This window comes from Amphibalanus amphitrite, unplaced genomic scaffold, assembly GCF_019059575.1.
Source record: "Amphibalanus amphitrite isolate SeventyFive unplaced genomic scaffold, NRLGWU_Aamphi_draft 001967F_arrow, whole genome shotgun sequence".
NCBI lineage: Eukaryota > Metazoa > Arthropoda > Thecostraca > Balanomorpha > Balanidae > Amphibalanus > Amphibalanus amphitrite.
In genome coordinates this window covers 44126-64318 of record NW_024883460.1, presented here as the reverse complement: position 1 = coordinate 64318, position 20193 = coordinate 44126, and the positions used below count along the sequence as shown (strand labels likewise).

Sequence of the window (20193 nt, the reverse complement as noted above, 5' to 3'; positions counted from 1 at the left end):
AAGACTTTAGCTAAAGCTGGAGAAGATTATCCATCCCTGGACCTGGGCGGAACCCAGGGAGGCGAGGCGAGTTATCACAAGCAACATAAGTGTCACCTTTAATCCCCTCCGCTCCCCCTCCCCTGTGACACCATCCGCCGCCCACCACCCATTCATGATTCACATTCGCGTAGACGCCGTGCTGGACCTGTCGGAGCCGAGGCGGACGTGCGAGCCTGGATGTTAGGCTGACCCGGGCGGAATCGGCGCCCGCCCTTCCGGGGATTCCCGGCCATTGAAACCAAGGCCGTATAAGAGAGGTAGAATCATCCCGCGATTTCCAATGGACCGGTCGCTAAGCATTAGCGTGACGTCACTGGTGGAGACCGGGCGGCGCCCAGCTCCAAGCTGTACGTCGGGTACATTTGGCACCGTATAGTTGCTATTACTGAACGACGAACGTAACGACAACTAATGACTCTTAATAACTTTTTTACTCACCTAAAGCTGATTTCCTTGCCGGTACATTGCCGACCCGAGCCCCAGGGTTGACAATCATGGGATATGGGTCGGATGGGCGACCTCGCGACGGGAGGAGGAACGATTGCAATTGTTGTGTTCCGCACCGCCGATTGCATTCTCTATCTGCACCCGGGGGGAGGGGAAGTAGGGGGCACGTGCCCCCATCGGATCAGGGGGCCTCTCGGGCCAGAGGGGCCTTGCGACGCCAATTGGCGGCTGAGGGTCCACGCTGGCATCTTTCGACTCAGAAGGGCCCCACAGGGCTCGGAAGAACACCTTATGTGCTCCGAAGAGCCACACTTCTGTCCATAAGAGCCCCACACCGGCTTTTTAGTGTCCCTTGTCGGCCTTTGAGTGCCCCTTGCCGGCTTCTCAGGGCCTATTGGCGACCTCTGAGGGCTACTTGCCGGCCTCTGAGGGCCCTTACCGGCCTATCAGGGACCAGCAGCTCTAAGGGTTCCACACACGCCTACGATGACCCCCTAAACCAGTGGTTGAAGGCCCCCACAACGGCGCCTGCGAGGGACCTCACCGGCGGCTGTGAATGCCCCACACCGGTGCCTAGCTGAGGGCCCAACACTGCCACCCCTGAGTGCAACCGGCATCCCTGAATGAGGCCCCGAAACCAGTGCTTCTTAAGACCATACATCGGCGGCTCTGGGGGCTCAACGCCGGAGCCGCATCGGACGGCCACTCACCGGTGACTTTTGAGGGCCCCACACCGACGACTCTGAGGGCCCCACTGGCGTCTGAGTGTACCTTGCTGGTCTCTAAGGACTCCACAGGGCTCCCGAAGGCACCGCAGACCTCTTGAGAGCCCCTTGTCGGTCTCTGAGAGCCCCTGTCGGCCTGTAAAGGGTTCGAGCCAGCAGCTCTAAGGGTCCCACACCGGACTGTGACAACCCCACACTGCAGTGTTTCTGAGGGCCCACAACGGCAACTGTGAGTGGACCCTCACCGGCGTCTCTGAGGGCCCACAGCGGCACCTCTGGGGGCCCGCACCAATGCCTCTGAGTCGAGAGCATCACACCGGTACCTGTGAGGGCCCACACCAGTGCCTCCAAAGGCTTCATAACCGGCGGCCCTGAGGGCCCTACACGGGTGATTTTGAGGGGCGTACCGAAGGCACCACACAATCCCTTAGTCTCGCTGAGCTTCTATCCCAATCCCATACCGGCTTCTATCCCAATTCCGGCTCAACTAATTATCAGCCCCCCTCCCCCCTCTATGGGTCAGCAGCGCCGCGCCGGTGTCGGGGGCCAGCGCAGTCGGCCACGCGCACTCAGTGGTTAGCGCTTAGCACCGGCGGCTAGCGCACGCCCGGTGTGTTTTCGGCCGTGAGCCGCTCCAAAACGACTGCAGTAACTGGTCGATATAGGTAGTAAGCAGATGCAGAGATGCAGTTAGATAAGGTATGTGCCCTTTCCGATCGAAGCATGTGCCCTATGCCACCTTTGGGACGCAGTAAAAAATCCTTAAAATATGCCCTGACAAGCATGCGGCTGTTGCGGCATGTGCTTGAGTATGATATGTGCTAATTATTAATGTTGTTTACTTTTGATCCTGTTTACCTGTTGATTGTTGTTTTGTGTTGCGCTGGCTGGTTGCCAGATCTAACATTGTCTCACGAACAAAACATCTGTAATTTCGCACATGCACCTCAACTTCACTAAACAGAGATCAATACATTCCACAAACTAATTCACTATATTCAATACACTTCAACTATGCGACAACTTGGATCAATTCTTAGCAAAACAACTGGAACTGGTAAAGTACCGGGCTGCCCTGAATTTGACGTGAACATGCCGCAGCTGCTGAAAGTAAGCAGCGACAACAACCGTTTGATGATCTCATAACCAGAGGTCTTGACAATTAACCCGCGCACCGACGGGGGTCTGCGCCAACTTAGTACCGACGGGGGGGGGGGGGGCGGATGACCGCCCCCCTGAGATCTCGAGAACGAAGCAAGATAGCGACAAGCGGTAAACGGCATCGGATACGCACGGACAAGGTCTACAATTTTTACTAAGGTCATTTTCAGGTCAGGTCAAAGATGACGTCACAGGGGTCGAAAAAGTCAAAATGGCGGCGCTAGATATGGAGAGGGTTTTTCTCGAATAACTTTCGAAGTAGTCAAGATAGGAACAAACTAAGGGCATCATCGTGATCCTCTCGTCAATCCGCATCGAATGATATGTATGTTGACCTCGAAAGGTCAAGGTCAAAGGTTGACCTCAGGTCACGTGACCTCGAGGTCATCATGTATATCATTCGATGCGTCTTGACGAGCTGAACACAATGAGACCATCCGCGCGGCTGTATCTTGTTCCTGTAAGGAGTTATTGGCAAAAAACCTTTGGTGACCTTTGATGACGTCACATGACCTTACAGCTGCCCAACAGCAAAACAGACCTCAAGGTAGTGAAGGTTGATCGTATGTGAAGTCATGTATGGTATATGGGGCCATTCCGACCCGTTTTAGTGGTAAAAACAGGGAGTTGATTTTTCCCCCATTGACTTATAATGGGGAGGTCGCGAAATTGACCTGACCTTAGGTCACCGACATCAAAATTCCGAGATATACAAATTGTAGCTACTAATGACCTAATAACATCCTGCAACTTTCAAAGGCCTCCGACATCTACTGTAGCTCTGGCACGGTGACAAAGTTGCAAAAAAGTGACTTGAGGTTGGGTCATTCAAAGTGATCTGGTGACCTGACCTTAAAAGTTAGGAGGTTCAAACTTGCACACCATGTGTAAAATTGATGAGAGAATAGTCATACCAAATTTCGCGGCGCTACGCGCCGCGGTTTTCCCGCTATCCGCGAAAAACCTCAGGGGGGGGGCGGATATCCGCCCCCCCGTCGGTGCGCGGGTTAACTATATTTTTACCAGTTTTGCATACACACCAGCGTCTGTTTTTATTGACGATGTTTTCAGTTTCCCTTACAAACTGTTGATCAGAGCGTTTCGATCATTGGCTGTGAATTTTAAGAGTGCTATCTAATTCGCTGGCGTTTTGTAACCGGTTTCATCCGTAAGCAGGGCGAAATACGCCGGCACCCGTGTGCGCCAATGTCTGCCCTGGAATGCTCAGCCTGCGTGATGAGGAACTCCCTCGGCAGCACCGCAAAAACCACTGCTACTCACTGGAATGAGTAATATCAGCACTAGACTGGCGGTTTCGAAACAAAGTGCTGCACAGGTCGGGCCCTTTGTTTTGTACTTCGGATTTCATACTTACCCGCTCAAAGATTTGCATAGCAAACTAAGAACATATGTCAAGCTCAACTAGCCGTGGTTTTCAGTTTTCATTATTATATTGCTGATTTTCTTACACCGTGTTATTGTTCTGCATCGCTGTGAAGATTGAATTGATCTCGGCCCATTCGGTGAGATCGGTGTCGTTGGCCATGTCGCTATCACCGGCCATTCTGCGGGATATTTCGACACACCTGGCCATGGAGACCGAGGAAAACACGCTCGGGGCCCACTCTCTGTTGGCCAGTCACTGGCTCTCCGATGTTCCCACGGAGCGGCGGGGGTGCGCGGTCAATCTGCCCAGAGAAATCCGTCAGCTGTCGCTCTCCAGCTCTCTGCCCCGGGGTGTGCAGCGCCTCTGTCGGTGCTGTCGACCGACTAAACTTCCTCCTCAGGGCTCCGGCACCTGCACTAGGGTGAAAGGAATGTGTGCACTGGACCGTCCACAGCTGGACTTCTGGTTTTAGCACTCTATTTGTCTTCGATATCAGTTGTTGTCCAACTAAGCGCGAATTAGCTTCTGAATTATTGTCCGAGGAATATTCATTCAAGAAAATAATGGATCTTTTTATTGTTCTTTTGACGTTTTTATTATAATCAAGAGGAAAACTGGTGCCATGCAGTAATGGCCTTTTCTCTCTGAACTGAGGAACTTCTGTTTCTTACTTCTAGACTTGGTCTCTGTATTGATCGCAGCAATTGGCGATACGGAGCCTCGGCGACGACAAGCGTACTGAATCTCAATATCCCTGACAACTGCGACTGGCGCTGACTGACGGCACTTCTTTTGGTGCCCACTATTTTCCTCATTCCAGAGTTGTTTGTCAGGAGGCGTCCTATTTCCACATTCTTCTCGATCTCAGATCCACGTATGTGCGAGCACCTGCACATAGTTTACGTGTCTGTGTCCTTGACGCCGGAGAAGGGCTACCTTTTTGCACAGGACGCTGGCAGCGCGTACGCGTCACGTCTGATTCGTGTGCGTCGACCCGCATACCTGTGCGTCTGCAAAACAGACTCAGCCGACAGAACGGATAATGGTTTCTTTCAGCTTACAGCCCTACCAGTTGATAGTACGGGAGGCTAAGGAGATGAAAATTGTTGCTTTGCTTCGAAAGGGAATTCAACAATGATAGATGTTTGCACACCAGGCAATGTATATTGTATACTGTTGATTTGCCAACTGATAACACCAACTGGTGTATTTCATTTCACAAAGAATCAGTATGAAATTAGTTTAAAATGTTCGCCATATTACTCTATTTTACTGATCTTCGGATGACAATTATGTTCCCTATCTGAATTGTCATGCTGAGCTGATGCTCGGCACTGATGTGGGTCTGTTTGGAGGTGTTTGTTGGGCGTGAAGGTCAGTAGTGTGCTCTGATGAGCGGACACCGTCGGCCAGCGAAGGACGGGTGTCGTACCACCAGACGTAATTGGTGTTTGTGGTCGGAGCCGCGGCGCTGTCGAGCGGGCTCACACGTCTCTGATGGGACGAAGGCCGAGAGAGGGTAGCTCAGCCGCTCAGGTGATTAGGTTGGATGATGTAATTAGCGGGTGATGCCCGCAAAGACGGCGTGTTTCACGTCCCCTGAGAAGATTAGTTTCGTAAAAATATCAAGAAAAATGGTTGAGGCGAGAAAGTGGCAAATCATCGAAAGGTGATGGAATATAAGTTTATCCCCCAAAAGAAATGGAAGCTATCGCCTTATTCTGGCTCTGAGAGTGTTAAAAATGAATTTTGCTTTGTCCAAAATTCACCCCGCACCCAGTGAATGGAACACATCCGTCGTCAGCCCAATGTGCCGACAATCGCCGGCTCGTTCACGCTTTCACGGCAGATCCGCGGCGCCTGGAATCTCGTGGGCATCAGCCAGCGTGGCAGGATATTGCTCGAATGTGCAGTTTTCCGTATCGCCCGAGCACCGTTTAGACACGCCCGCGCGGTCGATGGGTCGCGTCTCGGGTAGGTACACCCCGCGCGGTCGGCGGGAGGCGTGCACCGGTGCAGTGGCGCTCGTGCATGCTGCTCTCTGTGTCCCCATGGCTCGGCGCGGGCTCGTCGTGCGGCGATGAAGCCATTCGACGGGAGAGCCGCCGCCTGTGGACGGCGCCGGCGTCGGAGTCGGCGGCAGTAAAACCAGTGGAGCGGACGGTGCCGTTTGTCGTCAGAGCAGTGTGGCTGACGGACTGCCGGGATAACAGGACTCTAGCAGAGGCAGAGGCGAGAGCTGCAAAGCCACGAACCGTACTGAGCAACTGAAAGCGCCATTTCGCCAGCGAGCGCAGTGATGTGTGCAAAGATTTGTGGTGTTTTTTCCTTGCTTGCTGCACTTTCATTTGTTGGGGATCATTCGGAAACACCAGTCAAATGTCCGAGGTGGGCACAGAAGTGAGCAGTGTTCCTTATCTATAAATATTGTGACCTAAAGCACCAATTATCAGCTTGATTAGGAATTGAAAGTGTTCTCTTGAAACGGCATAATGCCACCATGCGCTTGCACATACAGGTTGTCCATTTGCAAAAGTGTTGTGTCACCTTTGTAAGTTGTAATTCTGATCTATTAGATATCAAGAGAATAGATAAAAGCGGCTTTATCGGTCAGTCATCAAAGCATGTTACGGCGCTGCGGAGTGTGGTGACTCCAACTATGAGTAGCACCATATCTAGCCTTCAGTTACCTGCACTGGTAGGCTGTACCGCACGACACAAAGACTGCAGCAGAAGCACAGGAAGCTATCCACAAGCCCTCGATGCATTGATACGGTGCTACGCTGTCTGCAAGGAAGGTCGAAAGACCAAACGGCTGCACCAAAATGTGATTTTGACCGACCTCTTTCTCTATCCTGGTCCTGGCCTGGAGCATTTACACACACTGAGCGCTTCATGCGCGACTTGCTTTGTTCCTCGATGAAGGCTGGGATTCACATTCTAAAGCGAAGGTCAGCTTGGCCATGATGAGGACGATATCAAGCCGCTACACTGGCTTTACTGCCGTTATATGGTCATTCCAAACGCTTTTATATCTGTTATCCAGGCTTGCCGGTCCCAGAAGATAGTAACATTCGCAAAGTGTGCCTCCTAAGAACGAGGAAGTGCCTACTCTTCCTATTTCACAATCTCGAGCATTGATCTGTGCTCCTCGGTGCCGCCTCTCCCAGTGTTTCCACTAATCCCACCATCCGTCATCCTGTTTTCGGGCGTGCACGGCTCCGTCAGCTCAGGTAGGGACTCGGCGCCACCGCGGGCCCCCGTTGCCTCACGGCGGAGGGGGGGGGGGGGGGCAGCGGCTCTGTTGGTGCAACTCGGCGCGTCGCTCGGCTGCCGCCGCCCGCCAGCGTGTAATGACCGTGTCCAGTTGCGTGGCCGGCTAACTAAATATCCCGCCGCGTCCCACGGCGCCGCGCCGCGCGGAGAGCGGCGCCCGTCGCGCTCGGTCGACCCCGCCGCCGGCGTCTGCCCGCGCACACACCGGGTGGCCGCTGACAACTGATGACGCCAGTGACGACGGATGACGCCAGTGACGACGGATGACGCCAGTGACGACGGATGACGCCAGTGACGACGGATGACGCCAGTGACGACGGATGACGCCAGTGACGACGGATGACGCCAGTGACAACTGATGACGCCAGTGACGACGGATGACGCCAGTGACGACGGATGACGCCAGTGACGACGGATGACGCCAGTGACGACGGATGACGCCAGGGCTGAGCGCGCTACTCCAGGCGTGATGATCAATGTATCTGCAAAGTGGTGACATTGGTGATAAAGGGTGATATAAATGAAATGAAAGTGAATCATGAAAGGCACTTATGCAACTGTCTGTCTGGTGCAACCGTACATTTTTTTTTGACCAAAGTTGCATGCATTATAGCTCTGGGGCCGTATTCACGTCGACTTCGTAAGTCGATTTTCTTTCGTAAGTATAATTTGGTATTCACGTTGACACTTCTTAAGTTTTTATCGACGGAGTTCACGTGAATTAAAAAATTTACTTAGGAAGTAGGTCAAACTTAAGGAAATTCTTACGAAAATAATCGACGTGAATACGGCCCCTGCTTCGGTTTCCCTTGCACGCAGATAGAGGTTTCATTCTTGGAAACCTTGAGATCAAACAAAGATCGAGCGCAAGAAAGCGGAGCTTTGGATTCCATTCAGCTACCCAACAGCCATCCACTGGAAAATCCACAATTGGACGTCGGTTCATTGGGCGTTCACGACGTGGACGTCTGGTGGAGTGGGTGGCGTGGGGCGTCCACACGGCGGTCCAAATGGTCCACATGGTAATCCTCGGGCTGGTCCACATCGGCTTTCGGTCCACCCCTCGGTCCACTGACTGGTCCACATTGGGCGGGTGGTCCCGCGCGCCCGGGGCCGGCTGACCGGCCGCGGTCGGCGGCAGCCGGCGGGAGGCCGGCCCCGTTCCCATCGGCCGTCTCCCCTGCAGAACAAATGGCCGCGAATGGCGCGGTGCGGCGCCGTGGCGCGCCGTTTCCGTTAACGGAACTCCAGTGAGCGGTGTCCGGCCCGGCGCCGCGTGGGACTCTTCCCGCACCCGCTGCTCCGCTAACTCGACTCGTGTAGGACTTTTGTCACACCTAACTCTGGCCACCCCTGAGTGCCCTCAGTCCTGACTCAGGTTCCGACTACCTTACCCCTGTGACTTTGTTTGGATTTGTCTGACTCTGCGGCGGCTGTTTCACGTCACCCAGGTTTCATTCCAACCATTCTGAATCCGGCTCGCTCCATTCGTCATTGCTCGCAGGGCTGTGTGAGTTTCTGTGGCCGCAGTCCAGGCCGCTCGAGCGGCACTGTGCCGCCCCACAGCCGCGGGCTCCGGAGTCGCCATGGGTGACGGCTCCGTCACCGCGGGCGGTGCGACAGCTGACTGTCCGCCGCGGGGCGGGGCGGGGCGGGGCGGATGGCGACACCGCCCGGCGGTGGGCGGTGGGCGGTACGACCGACAGAAGTGCCAGGGACGCTGTGCGGCGTCCAGTGCCCCCGAGCGATATCTGGTGTTTGTGGTGACGAGCGGACGGCGCCGGATGACATCCTTTGTGTGGAAGTGACAGGATTCGGAGGACGCCCTCAGCGCTCCGCTAGCCGCAGGTAACTAGACACGCTTTCCGGTATAGCGCAGTACAATTTCCAATCGAAAGTGTGTCGCCGTGCTATGATTTATTGTGCTGATGGTTGAGTGTCTCTAATTGTTCAGTATTTTTTTTTTTTTTGAGCCCATGGGCTGGAGCTTGTGGTGTAAATAGAGCATTTGCACTACTCAAACGTACTTGGAAAACATTTTGTTTCGTGTAGAAAATATTAATTACGTTCCAATGAGTCGGATTCTGGTGCACGCGACGCTGGTCAGTGCCCCAGCTGCCAGTAGGTCCACCTTCACTGGTCCAGTGAGGGTCCGGGGGCTGCTGGCGCGCTCGTCTGCGGCGGTGCGGTTACCTGGCAGCCGTCCGTCGAGGCCATCTGCCGCTCCACTGTATGTACAGGACCCACTCTCCAAACCACGGACCTGCCCTCCGTCTGTCCGCCTCCCCACGCCTGCAATCTCTCTGAAGTCGCTCATGCTGATATCGGTCGCAAATGCTATGTGGTAATAGGTGATGAACACATACCCATTTTGGGTTGGCGCGTTTTATCAGCACGACACATTTGCAAGCGTATGTCATTATTCAATTTTGATTTGACATTTTATTTTCATAAATCTAAGCCAATAATTGCATAACTTGATTGACAAAGTCGGAGCCAAGGATATAATTCAACCCATAAAAATTCGTGGCATTTATGTAACGGTTTTTTCAGTTTTAAGCCTGTACAATATCCGGTAAACGGTTATTATGAAAAGCCAGATGTCATCATGTGGTCATTCCATCACTTCGAAACGCGTCTGGTTCAGGCCAGGAAGTGGGGCTGACTTAGAAAGCGGTGTCCGCCAATGGGATCGGTTTTATCGTCTGTGGACGATTGAGAATGTCTGCGGTCCGGACAGCCGGTTACAGAACATCGATTTGTTTCGCCTACCGCGTGCGTCAAATATGGTTTATTTATCCTGGAGACAACTAATCCTAGTAGGTGGCTAGGCACAATTGATTCTCTGTATTAGTTTACTCTTGGCATGATCACTGCTCTTTTGCTTATGCTGGCAGCTGAGATTATTATGCAATCAACATCTCACTTGGCCACGCGATGTATTTTTTACTTTATCATTTTTTAAAGGAAAGGTAGGTAGCGTACCTATCTTTTAGCTGCATGCTGTCTGACGACCGCAGGCAAAATCGATAAAGTCTTGTTTGCATATCAGAACAGCGGGTGTTCCGTTTCTCGCGACTCTGACCTAAATACCGGCTGTTCGCACGAATTGCCTCTATAAACTATTTGGGTTAAACTGCTGGCACGGTGACCACCGGCTAATGCTGCGTCTGAACGTGGCGCGTTACGCTTCACGCGGCTCATATTCCCATACTGGGGCCTCATAATCAGCGCTAATTCCCACGTGTCCAGATTGGCTCTTATTTGGGGTCGTTGCAGTGATGGATATATCCTTACCGTTTCTGGTCGTCCGAATCAGAGCGCTGATTGGGACAGACCCCGGGGCAAGGACAATCAGTGCCAGCGCTGGATCATAGGGTTCCGTGGCACTGACGGGCAGACCGGTCACTGATTGCTACTGATTGTCATAACACGCTTTCTTGATCTAATTCTCTTCCATTCTGGTATAACGAATAATGTAGTTCCTTATGTATTATTCGGTCACCGTTGGCCTGCTCAGACCGTCGCTCTGGATGCGCTAGTAAGGCCCGTATATGGGAAAGAGAGACTGCTTAGCGCCTAGTGTCGAGGGCTCACTCATAAAATGGTTGAGACAAGCAGTATAAGAGTACATACAGCACAAGCATATACCCTGATACATATACAAACAAGCACATATGCTCCTTCAGGTTCTAAAGTTCGAAAGCATCCTGTCTGTCCAGAGGTAATTCAAATCTCGGCGTCAGCTCGGTGCTCTAACTACAGCGATAATGGCCGCGCCCTCGTAGTTATGTTACAGAAGCGCCAGTTTTGTATCAGTGGCGCCGAGGTGCGCTACTTCCACCGCAATTACCAGAGTCGCGCGGTCGTGGCGCTGCCGGCGCTAGTCGACCACGGCGCCACCTGTCATCATCAGACCACCAACGAAAGCTTCGCCGCTTTTCCACCAGAGTGAACTCTAAAGCGTTTACGTTCCCTTGTGTTTGACCCTCAACCTACGTCTGTTTGACACTACGAGCGATAGTGGTCTTTACTTTATGCAACCGATGGTATTTTTTTTATCTATCAGGTAAACTGGTAGTCTGAGAAGTTTGCGAGTTTCCCGTCAAGAGTTTGCCGTCTGAAATGGTCTTGTTGTTACCTGACTGATTTAGTTACAAATCAGTAATGCGTTAATGAGCTAGTAAACCTGCGATACAACCATTCCGCCCAGCCCCACCCCACCCCACGCCCCCACCGTCCCCCGCCTCCCGCCGCCGCTGCCGCTCCCACCGGCAACACACCGTGATCCAATCAATACTGGCTTCTGGCCGGCGCGGCGGGCGCTGGGAGCGCTCACCTGACGATGGCAGCGGAAATCGTAACAGAACTGTGCAGGGACCGCGCACAGATCCCGCTCCGCTCCAATGGGCCGGAAGCATCCCTAAATATGATCTGCGACAAGGAGTGTGCGTCTGCGTCCGGTGATTGGCTGGGATGAGCATTGAGCAAGGGTCAAGGTTGGAGTCAAAATATCGACGTTTCTCAATGTCGACCATGAGAGCACTTCTATAATACATGCCACTCAATAATTTTACAATGATCTAACTGCGGTCTTCAGCCAAAGTCCCTCTCCATCGCGCTCACTCCACTGACAGCCATGGAACGATGTCCGTCTAGTGTCTGGCCAGGTAACCGTGGCGGGCCGCCCGTGGAGCGTTGTCTGTCTAGTGTCTGGCCAGGTGACCGTGGCAGGCCGCCCGGTGACCCAGCCGTGAACCAGAGCGTGTCCCGGCTACCGGCACCCCCAGCCTGGCCCCGACCTCCCAACTGAAACCAGCCGAGCAGAAACGGCTCTCGATCTCACCGACAACAGCCTGCAGGTAGCAAATTAGGGTGACAAGGTGACCAACGACCCAGTAGGTATATAATGTTATTTATGTTATTATAAGCTATTATAAGATAATATAAGATAAGCTAGCTATATATAAGATATATAAGATATAATATATTATATATATATATATATATATATATATATATATATATATATATATATATATATATATATATATATATATATATATATATAAGATATAAGATAAGCTATATAAGTTATTATAAGAGCTGGTTATAATGTTATTTATAGCCTCAACTTCACCCACTCAAAGATTGAACCAATGTTTTTGGCCGGATCAGTTGTCTTTTTATCGGTATGATACAAATATAAGACCGACTATTATCTGAGCATACACTGAGCATAAGCCACTACGTCTCTGCATGCAGTAACTCACAATAAGCAACTGTTACTTGCTTGAGCATTTGCTATTGCATTGTTGACCACTTAGCAGTTGCCTAATATTCGACTCTTATGAGAATACGTTCTCCTTGGCTCGTCTGTGGGACCCGTATTTGAAACTCAGGCTGTTCATTTTCCACAAGGCCGCAGCTGTAGCGTGGTTTACTTCTGGCGACCACAATTCGCCAAATGAGCGACACTGATTGGCGAATGGGGCGAATCATTGACGACCTTGCTCCGAAACTCCGTTCCCACGCTAACCGCCATGCCGGCCGGGGGAACGTCCATCCACTGGCGCCACTCCACCGGCCAGTCTGACACCGAACGCCACCGCAGTATCAGCCAGCTCACAGCGCAGCGCACACGCACGTCTCTGTATCGTCCTGTCTGCCCGCTGTTTGATTGTGTCTGTGTTACGTTCCGTTTCAAGGTCGACTCAGCTGGACGGCGGTGGCGGAGCCGCTGGCGGTGGGAGCGGCGCTGGGACGGCGGTGGGACGGCGGTGGGACGGCGGTGGGACCAGCGGTGGGAGGCGGCCGGTAGCGCCGTGGGAGTCAGCCGGTGGGAGGCCCGCCGGCCGCCGCCGCGGGCGCGGCCCAGTTCGGCGATGCGGATCGTGGTGGACTGGTCGCAGGACGGAGCCGTCAGCCCGGCCTCGGCGCTGTCGGCCGGCAGCGATCGGCGCCCCGGCCGGCCCTGGCTCAGCAAGGGCGCCAGCTGGCTGAGCTCCGTGACGCGCCGCAGCAGCGTGCGCCGCGCTCAGCAGCGGCTGCACGGCTGGCTCAGCAGCGAGAGTCTGCTCAGCAGCCACGAGCGCGGCCGGCCGGCCGCGGCTGCTGCCGAGGAGCTGCCGCGCGCCAGGGTGCCGCCCAACCGGCGGGCCAGCTTCGCCGAGTTCTACCCGGGTCAGCTGCAGCTGGGCCAGTCGCACAGCCTGCCGCGCGAGCCGGAGCCCCGCGCGCCGGGCCGCGCCGCGCTAGACCGGTTCGGCACGATGAGAGGGGACGGTGGCGTTAGGGGTGTGACCTCCGACAGAGCCAGGTACCAGCCGCTGCCGCCGCCGGTGCTGTCCCCGCCGCAGCACCAGCACCTGCACCAGCACCTGCGTCAGCACCAGCACCACCATCAGTCCCAGCCGCAGCGCCAGCACCAGCAGCGCCCGGCGCGCGGTCTGTATCGCTCTGTCTCGATCGCCGGCCATCTGAGCGAGCTGAGCTCGGCCGCCGCGCCCGCCCCACACCGGCAGTTTGCGCGTAACTCTACCCTGCGTCGCTCCCGGAGCCGCGACGACCTGCTGTCCGCGCAGCCTTCGACCGGGCCCGAGCCGGGGAAGATGGTGTACCACTACCCGCCGAACGGGCCCTACTGCAGCCCCGTGGTGCTGGTGTCGCGCACGGCAGCGGCCCCTCGGCCGGGCCCGCTGCGCCGCGCAGAGTCCCTCTCTCACGGCCTCAAGAGCCGCAGCCTGGGCACCTTACTGGAGGAGCGGCACGACCCGACGCCCAGTCCCAGCCCGCTGCCGCTGCCGGTGCTCGACCTGACCCAGGTGGCCGGTGGGGAGGTTCCTCCGCGGTCCGTCCAACGCAGGCCTGTCCCAGAGGAGCCACAGCCACCACCTCCGGGGGGCAACTACCACCCTGACGACCTCCTGCCGCCCCTGGCTGAAGAGAATTCAAGCAAGGGCTCCTCAGAGGGGGAGCAAGAGCGGCGCAGCAGCTCGGGACGCGCCAGTCGTGAGCGGCGCAGGTCGCTCGGAGCCGATCGGCCGTCGGCACGGCCTCACGTGGCCACCTTCTCCAGCCCGAGTCCGGAGAGTCCCGAGCGACCGAGCTGGACGCCGCCGCACAGCGTCAGCCCGCTGTACTCGACCCTGGAGGAGAGCGGCCGCCGCCGGGACCGGCTCGCAGACCTGCGCCTGCAGCGCGGCCGCGGCGCCTCCTACGGCGGCTACTCGGCGCACAGCGGACACCCGGGCCGCCGCGCCGGGCCCGCGGTGCGCAGCCAGAGTTTCCAGGTGCGCGCCCCGGTCGGCCCGCCCTCCGAGGACCGCGCCCACCCGCCGGGGTCCCCTGGCGACGCGCTGCCGCCGCAGCTCGACTACCCGCCGTTCGTGACGCCCGAGGGCGGCCTCTGGGAGGAGCGGCCGGCGCCGGGGCTCGGCCACCGCCCGCACGACGCCGAGCTGATCCGAGCCGCCTACCGGGCGCGGTTCGAGCAGCGGCGCCGCTTCCCCAGCTACCTGCAGCCGGCCTTCGTGCCGCTGGAGGGAGTGGGCGCCGGCAGCTGGCACGAGCGGAACCCACTGCCGACAGCGGCGGCGCCGCGGCGCGCGGCCACTCTGCGGCGACCGGAGCCGCACTGCCCCTGCCACCTGAACCAGAGCGCTTCCGCTGCTGCCGAGCGGGCCTGGAGACGACGCTCCTACGCCGACCCTCGGTACAACTCCTACGCCGACCCCCGGTACAGCGCGTACGCTGACCCCCACTACAACTCCCTGCTCCTCCAGGTTAGCATTTTTTATTTTATTTTATTCAGTTTAAAGGGACTATCCCACCTTTACATTAGGTTTGAGTTGAGATAGCCATGTTTGCGGCGAGGTTCAGAAACCACTATCTATCTTGGTTGCAACCCCCGCGGCCTCGTGGTGTTGAAGAAATTCGTTCCCTTCATTTGAAAATGGGCCTTGCGCAAGGCCAAATCTCTTAACTATTAACGGTCATTTGATGACGTCATTTGCATTTTGAACGCCTGTCACGCATTAACCCGCGCCCTGCTGGGGGTCCTGGATTTCCACGCCCTGCTGGGGGGGGGGGGGGTGTTTGAACACCCCCCCTTCTAACTCGGCTCCTGGGCCACGTAGCGATACGCGGTAGGCGGCGTTCGAAAGAGCGTCAAAAATAATGACGAAATCACTTCGGTCAATTTTTTGGTCAGGGCAAAGGTCAGGTCACCAGAGGTCATTGAAGGCAAAATTTCGCCGATTTCCAGGTCGAATGTCGAAAATTTCCAAGAAGCCAACGCATAACTCGGGAACCAATAGAGCTACAGCGCCGCGGAAAAGCGCATTCGATAGCCCTATTAGCGCCCTTTCTGAGTAATTCTCTCAGATTTGACCTAACGTCAACGGTTTTGCCTGCAGGGGGCAAAAACTGCAAAAATAGCCGATTTTTTCGGAAACAGTTTTTCTGCAATAACTTTTGACCCAAGCCTTGTACGAGCTTACTTTTACCGCCATCGTGTTCCTCTCGTCAAGACGCATCGAATGAACTATAACTTGACCTTGAAGGGTCAACTTGAAAATTTGACCTCAGGTCAAGGTCATGACCTGACCGGAAAGGGTCATGTTGCATATCAGTCGATCCGTATCGTCGAGCTGAACACATCTAAGGCGTTTTCATCGCTCTAGAATGCCTCTATCAAAAGTTATTTGCGAAAAACTGTTAGATACCATTCGTGACCTGAGATGACCTCAGGGCATAAACAAGGGTCACGGACACCATTTTCAAGTTCAGTGTGTCTAAAATACTTGTAATTCGGTGTTTGGGAGTGTTTATAATGTCTTTCATCCAAAAGAGGCTCATTTCAATTTTCTCCCATTGACTTATAATGGGGAGGTCGCAAAATTGACCTGACCTTAGGTCATCGATATCGAAATTCTGAGATATACATTTTGTACATGCTATTGCCCTTAGCAATCGCTGAAAGTTTCAAAGCGATCGGTCACTCGGTGTAGCTATGACAGACATTGAAAGTTTTTATGAGGTGAGGTCACTTCAAGTGACCTGGTGACCTGACCTTGAATGACCTTGGTCTGAAATTTTCACAACATATGTAGAATTGATGTATGATAAGGTGTACCAAAAACGGCGGCGCTCCGCGCCGCCGTTTTTGAGATATGCGCGAAAAACCACAAGGGGGGTGTTCAAACACCCCCCCCCAGCAGGGCGCGGGTTAAGTGAAGTTTCACTTGATTTACGAATAAGCTAATCAGAGACACTTGTATGTATGAGCCGCGTCATATTTGAGAGCAAATACCTATATTTGCTGCCAAATTTCCCCCACATTGACATGAAGTAAATCCTTCATTACGTCACAGATCCGATCTAAATGACGTCACGATAAAATATAAAAGTCGCAATATCTCAAAAAGTAGGTATACAATGAAAACGCGTAAAAACTTGCAGAATTCGTCACAATATCATGAGTAACATTTCCGAATCCTAAATGGTACTTTTTTGAAGGTGGGATAGTCCCTTTAATGTATTTTATTTTATCTTATATTATTTTATTTTATATTATTTTATTTTATTTTATTTTATTTTATTTTATTTTATTTTATTTTATTTCATTTCATTTTATTTTATTTTATTTTATTTTATTTTATTTTATTTTATTTTATTTCATTTTATTTTATTTTATTTTATTTTATTTTATTTTATTTTACTTATTTTGCCATGTGTCGCTGCATTTATAAAGATTTATTGCTACTTCTGGCGTTGCCGTTCCTTTCTGCTTGTTTTTCTTATTGACCGATATTTTTTTTTTTACTTTTTCCTTCACTGATCATTTCTCATTCAAGTTTTGTAGCCTTTTTTTTTACTTACCTCCTGGTCTTGACTCTTGATCATCGTTTAAAAGGCATTTGCTTTTTTCTTTATGTTATCCTTATCACTTATTTAGACCCGATTGCGATGGTTCAGACCCGTTTTAATGGTTCCATCATCATATACCTACCTCAATCTCGATGAGATGGAATTATTTATGTCCAGAAGATTGTTTTATCCTTTTTCCCTTCAAATGCCTCTTTTTACAGAAATTCATGGAATCTAATTTTGGGTGCAAGAATTGACCTAAAATAGCTACCCTCTATCATGAATTACTTGACTCTAGCGACTTCCTTTCTTGTAAAAGGATATTTTGCAATTGAATGTCAACTTCCTTTTACAAATGTGATAAGGCGAGCTATATGTATGTATATCTTCGGAAAATAGATGGTGTCATGCATAAATCGATATCTGTGATTCATGCAATTCTTAGATCAATCTGCTCTTAATGGACATCATATGCGCTGAAAGTTATGTTACGCAGAGGAAATGGTCCTATGATGACCGGAGATCACCTTTTGCCGGCTATCAGCCAGTAACATGCAGGTGTATATTACCTGCCTGGCTGTACGTTATTTGCCTTATTATCGGACAGGAGAGGAAAATACCGGTTCCAGGCTGATATCGTTAGCAGTTAATAGTTACCCTCACTAGACACTGGCTATCAATTCTTTGTTGATCTGGCTGAATGTTAGGCCTCCATTTAACCTTATTCCTGGCGGGCTCCGCCGGGACAAGAAACTGGCGGGGGGGGGGGGCCGATTCGGCCCCTCCCCCTGAGATCTCGAGAACGAAGCAAGATAGCGACAAGCGGTAAACGGCATCGGATACGCATGGACAAGGTCTACAATTTTTACCAAGGTCATTTTCAGGTCAGGTCAAAGATGACGTCACAGGGGTCGAAAAAGTCAAAATGGCGGCGCTAGATATGGAGAGTTTTTCTCGAATAACTTTCGAATTAGTCAAGATAGGAACAAACTAAGGGCATCATCGTGATCCTCTCGTCAATACGCATCGAATGATATATATGTTGACCTCGAAAGGTCAAGGTCAAAGGTTGACCTCAGGTCACGTGACCTCGAGGTCATCATGTATATCATTCGATGCGTCTTGACGAGCTGAACACAATGAGACCATCCACGCGTCTGTATCTTGTCCCTGTACGGAGTTATTGCCCAAAAACCTTTGGTGACCTTTGATGACGTCACATGACCTCACAGCTGCCCAACAGCAAAACAGACCTCAAGGTAGTGAAGGTTGATCGTATATGAAGTCATGTATGGTATATGGGGCCATTCCGACCCGTTTTAGTGGTAAAAACAGGGAGTTGATTTTTCCCCCATTGACTTATAATGGGGAGGTCGCGAAACTGACCTGACCTTAGGTCACCGATATCAAAATTCCGAGATATACAAATTGCACATACTGGTACCCTAACTAAAGCCTGAAGAGAAGAAATTGATCGGTCAAAAACTCTAGCTCTGGCGTGATTGCAAACTTTTCTGAGGTAGGGTCACCAAACCGCGTCTGGTGACCTGACCTGAGGTCAGATCAACTCGAAATTTTCAGACATGTTGCGTAGAAGCCTTTTAGGAAAATTCAGAAAATTTGAGCTTCCTAGCTCAACGCGTTTGGGAGAAATAACCAAAAAACCTCAGGGGGGGCTCCTGAGGCCCCCCCCGCCAGGAATAGGGTTAAAACGACGGCCGGAGGGCTTCAGAGTCTCAGACGGGTTATAAGTGCTGATGCTGAGTACCCTCCTGTTTGATCAGCTGCTAGAGTGGGATTGACCTGTTCTGATATGCCTTTACTCTCAGTCGGCTGAGCTGACTGCCTTGTGTCGTTGGTGGAGACCGCACGGCTCTATGCTACTGAACTCAGGGTATCTGTCAGCCTGCAGGGCGGCAGACTGGGTAGGTGGGCTTTATCTGACCATGTCCGTCACGACTCCATGGGCTTTTCAGCCCTGCTCCATGTCCTATATATTCACTGCTCCGCCGCTAAGACAGTGGGCTTCCTTTGATTCACACCATGGTTACGAGATTCCACTGGGCTCCATTCATTACCCCTGGACTACAGCGGAATTCATCCGCGACATACACTGGACCTCCTACAAGCTTCATTTGCAGCCAGCGATTCTTAGTTCTGCCCACACCCCTGGGATTCCTCTAAGCTCAGCAGTGGCTTTGGGCAGTCTGTAGGCGACACTGGACTATCTCTAACGCCATTGAACGGCGTCTGTGAGGCATCGCTGGACACGGCCGTCCACTCCGGCGTGGGGCCGGACCGACCGACTGAGTGCAGCTCGATCAGTGGCGCAATTAGAGGCGCCCGGCGACGCGTCCACCGTCGTGCAGAACTGTCTCCTGAGGAGCGCGGCGCCGCTCTCGACGCCCTGAAGAGCAGTCCGACGTGACCAAGCGCTCTGACCAGGGCCAGCACTCTGCAGCCGATAACACCGGTCCAGTAGTGGGGCAGAAGATGGGCCAATGGCCTGGCCTGGACAATGCTCGACGTTTATTGATCTGGGCACGGGCAATTCCCTGGATCAGGAGATAAAAAATGCAACGCCATGCTTCCTATCCTAGGGATGGCATAGGTAATTACCCTAAAGCTACAAGTTTCATCTCCATCCAACGACACACAATGACCCGTCTCGGTCACTGGGCGACCCGCCGTTCCCCGTCAGGGGTGGGGTGGGGTGGTCGCCGTCGCTGTGCTCCGCCATACTCATTACTGCATCCACGGCCGCCGCGCCGCTGGCTAATCGCACCCACCGGCTAGCAAATCAGATCGGCGTGCCCCCCGCCCGGCGACCCCCCCCCCCCCCGGGGGCGCATCGATGCGCCGGTCAGGTGAGCTGTGTTGCCCTGGCCACGGTCGGTGTACGCAGGCGCCGCGGCTGACGGCGGCAGCGGCGGCGGCGGCGGCGGCGGCAGTGGGGCCGAGATGGCGGGCGGGTCGCCGCCGCCGCCGCCGCCGCCGAGCGCGTCAGACCAGTGGCGCCGCTCGTGATCGCCCGATGAACACGTGTGTGGGGCTGCCGACCTACCTGACCTACCCCTGGCGCAGCCGAGACCTGCGCTATAGGGTGAGTGAGCCGCTCCGGGGTGGGCCCGCCCGGTCACTGACCTCGTCAGGTCAGGTATGGGTCTATTCTGGCAGTGTAACAGGTAAAATACGAGTCTATTCGGCTTCTAAATCAGATGCCAGTTTTGTTAACGAAACATAACCGGCTGTGTCTGTTTTTAGTCCCAAATATCGTGAATAAAT

The 20193-nt window shown here is 53.3% G+C and overlaps 1 protein-coding gene across 1 annotated transcript in view; it reads left to right on the top strand.

The window, feature by feature from the left end:
• Positions 1 to 20193, top strand: part of LOC122375956 — a 36501-nt gene that overhangs the window by 901 nt on the left and 15407 nt on the right. The window contains exon 2 of the mRNA XM_043355573.1: positions 12747 to 14822. Coding sequence (XP_043211508.1) covers positions 12924 to 14822 — 1899 coding nt within the window. The 5' untranslated portion in view covers positions 12747 to 12923. The remainder of the gene's footprint in view (positions 1 to 12746; positions 14823 to 20193) is intronic.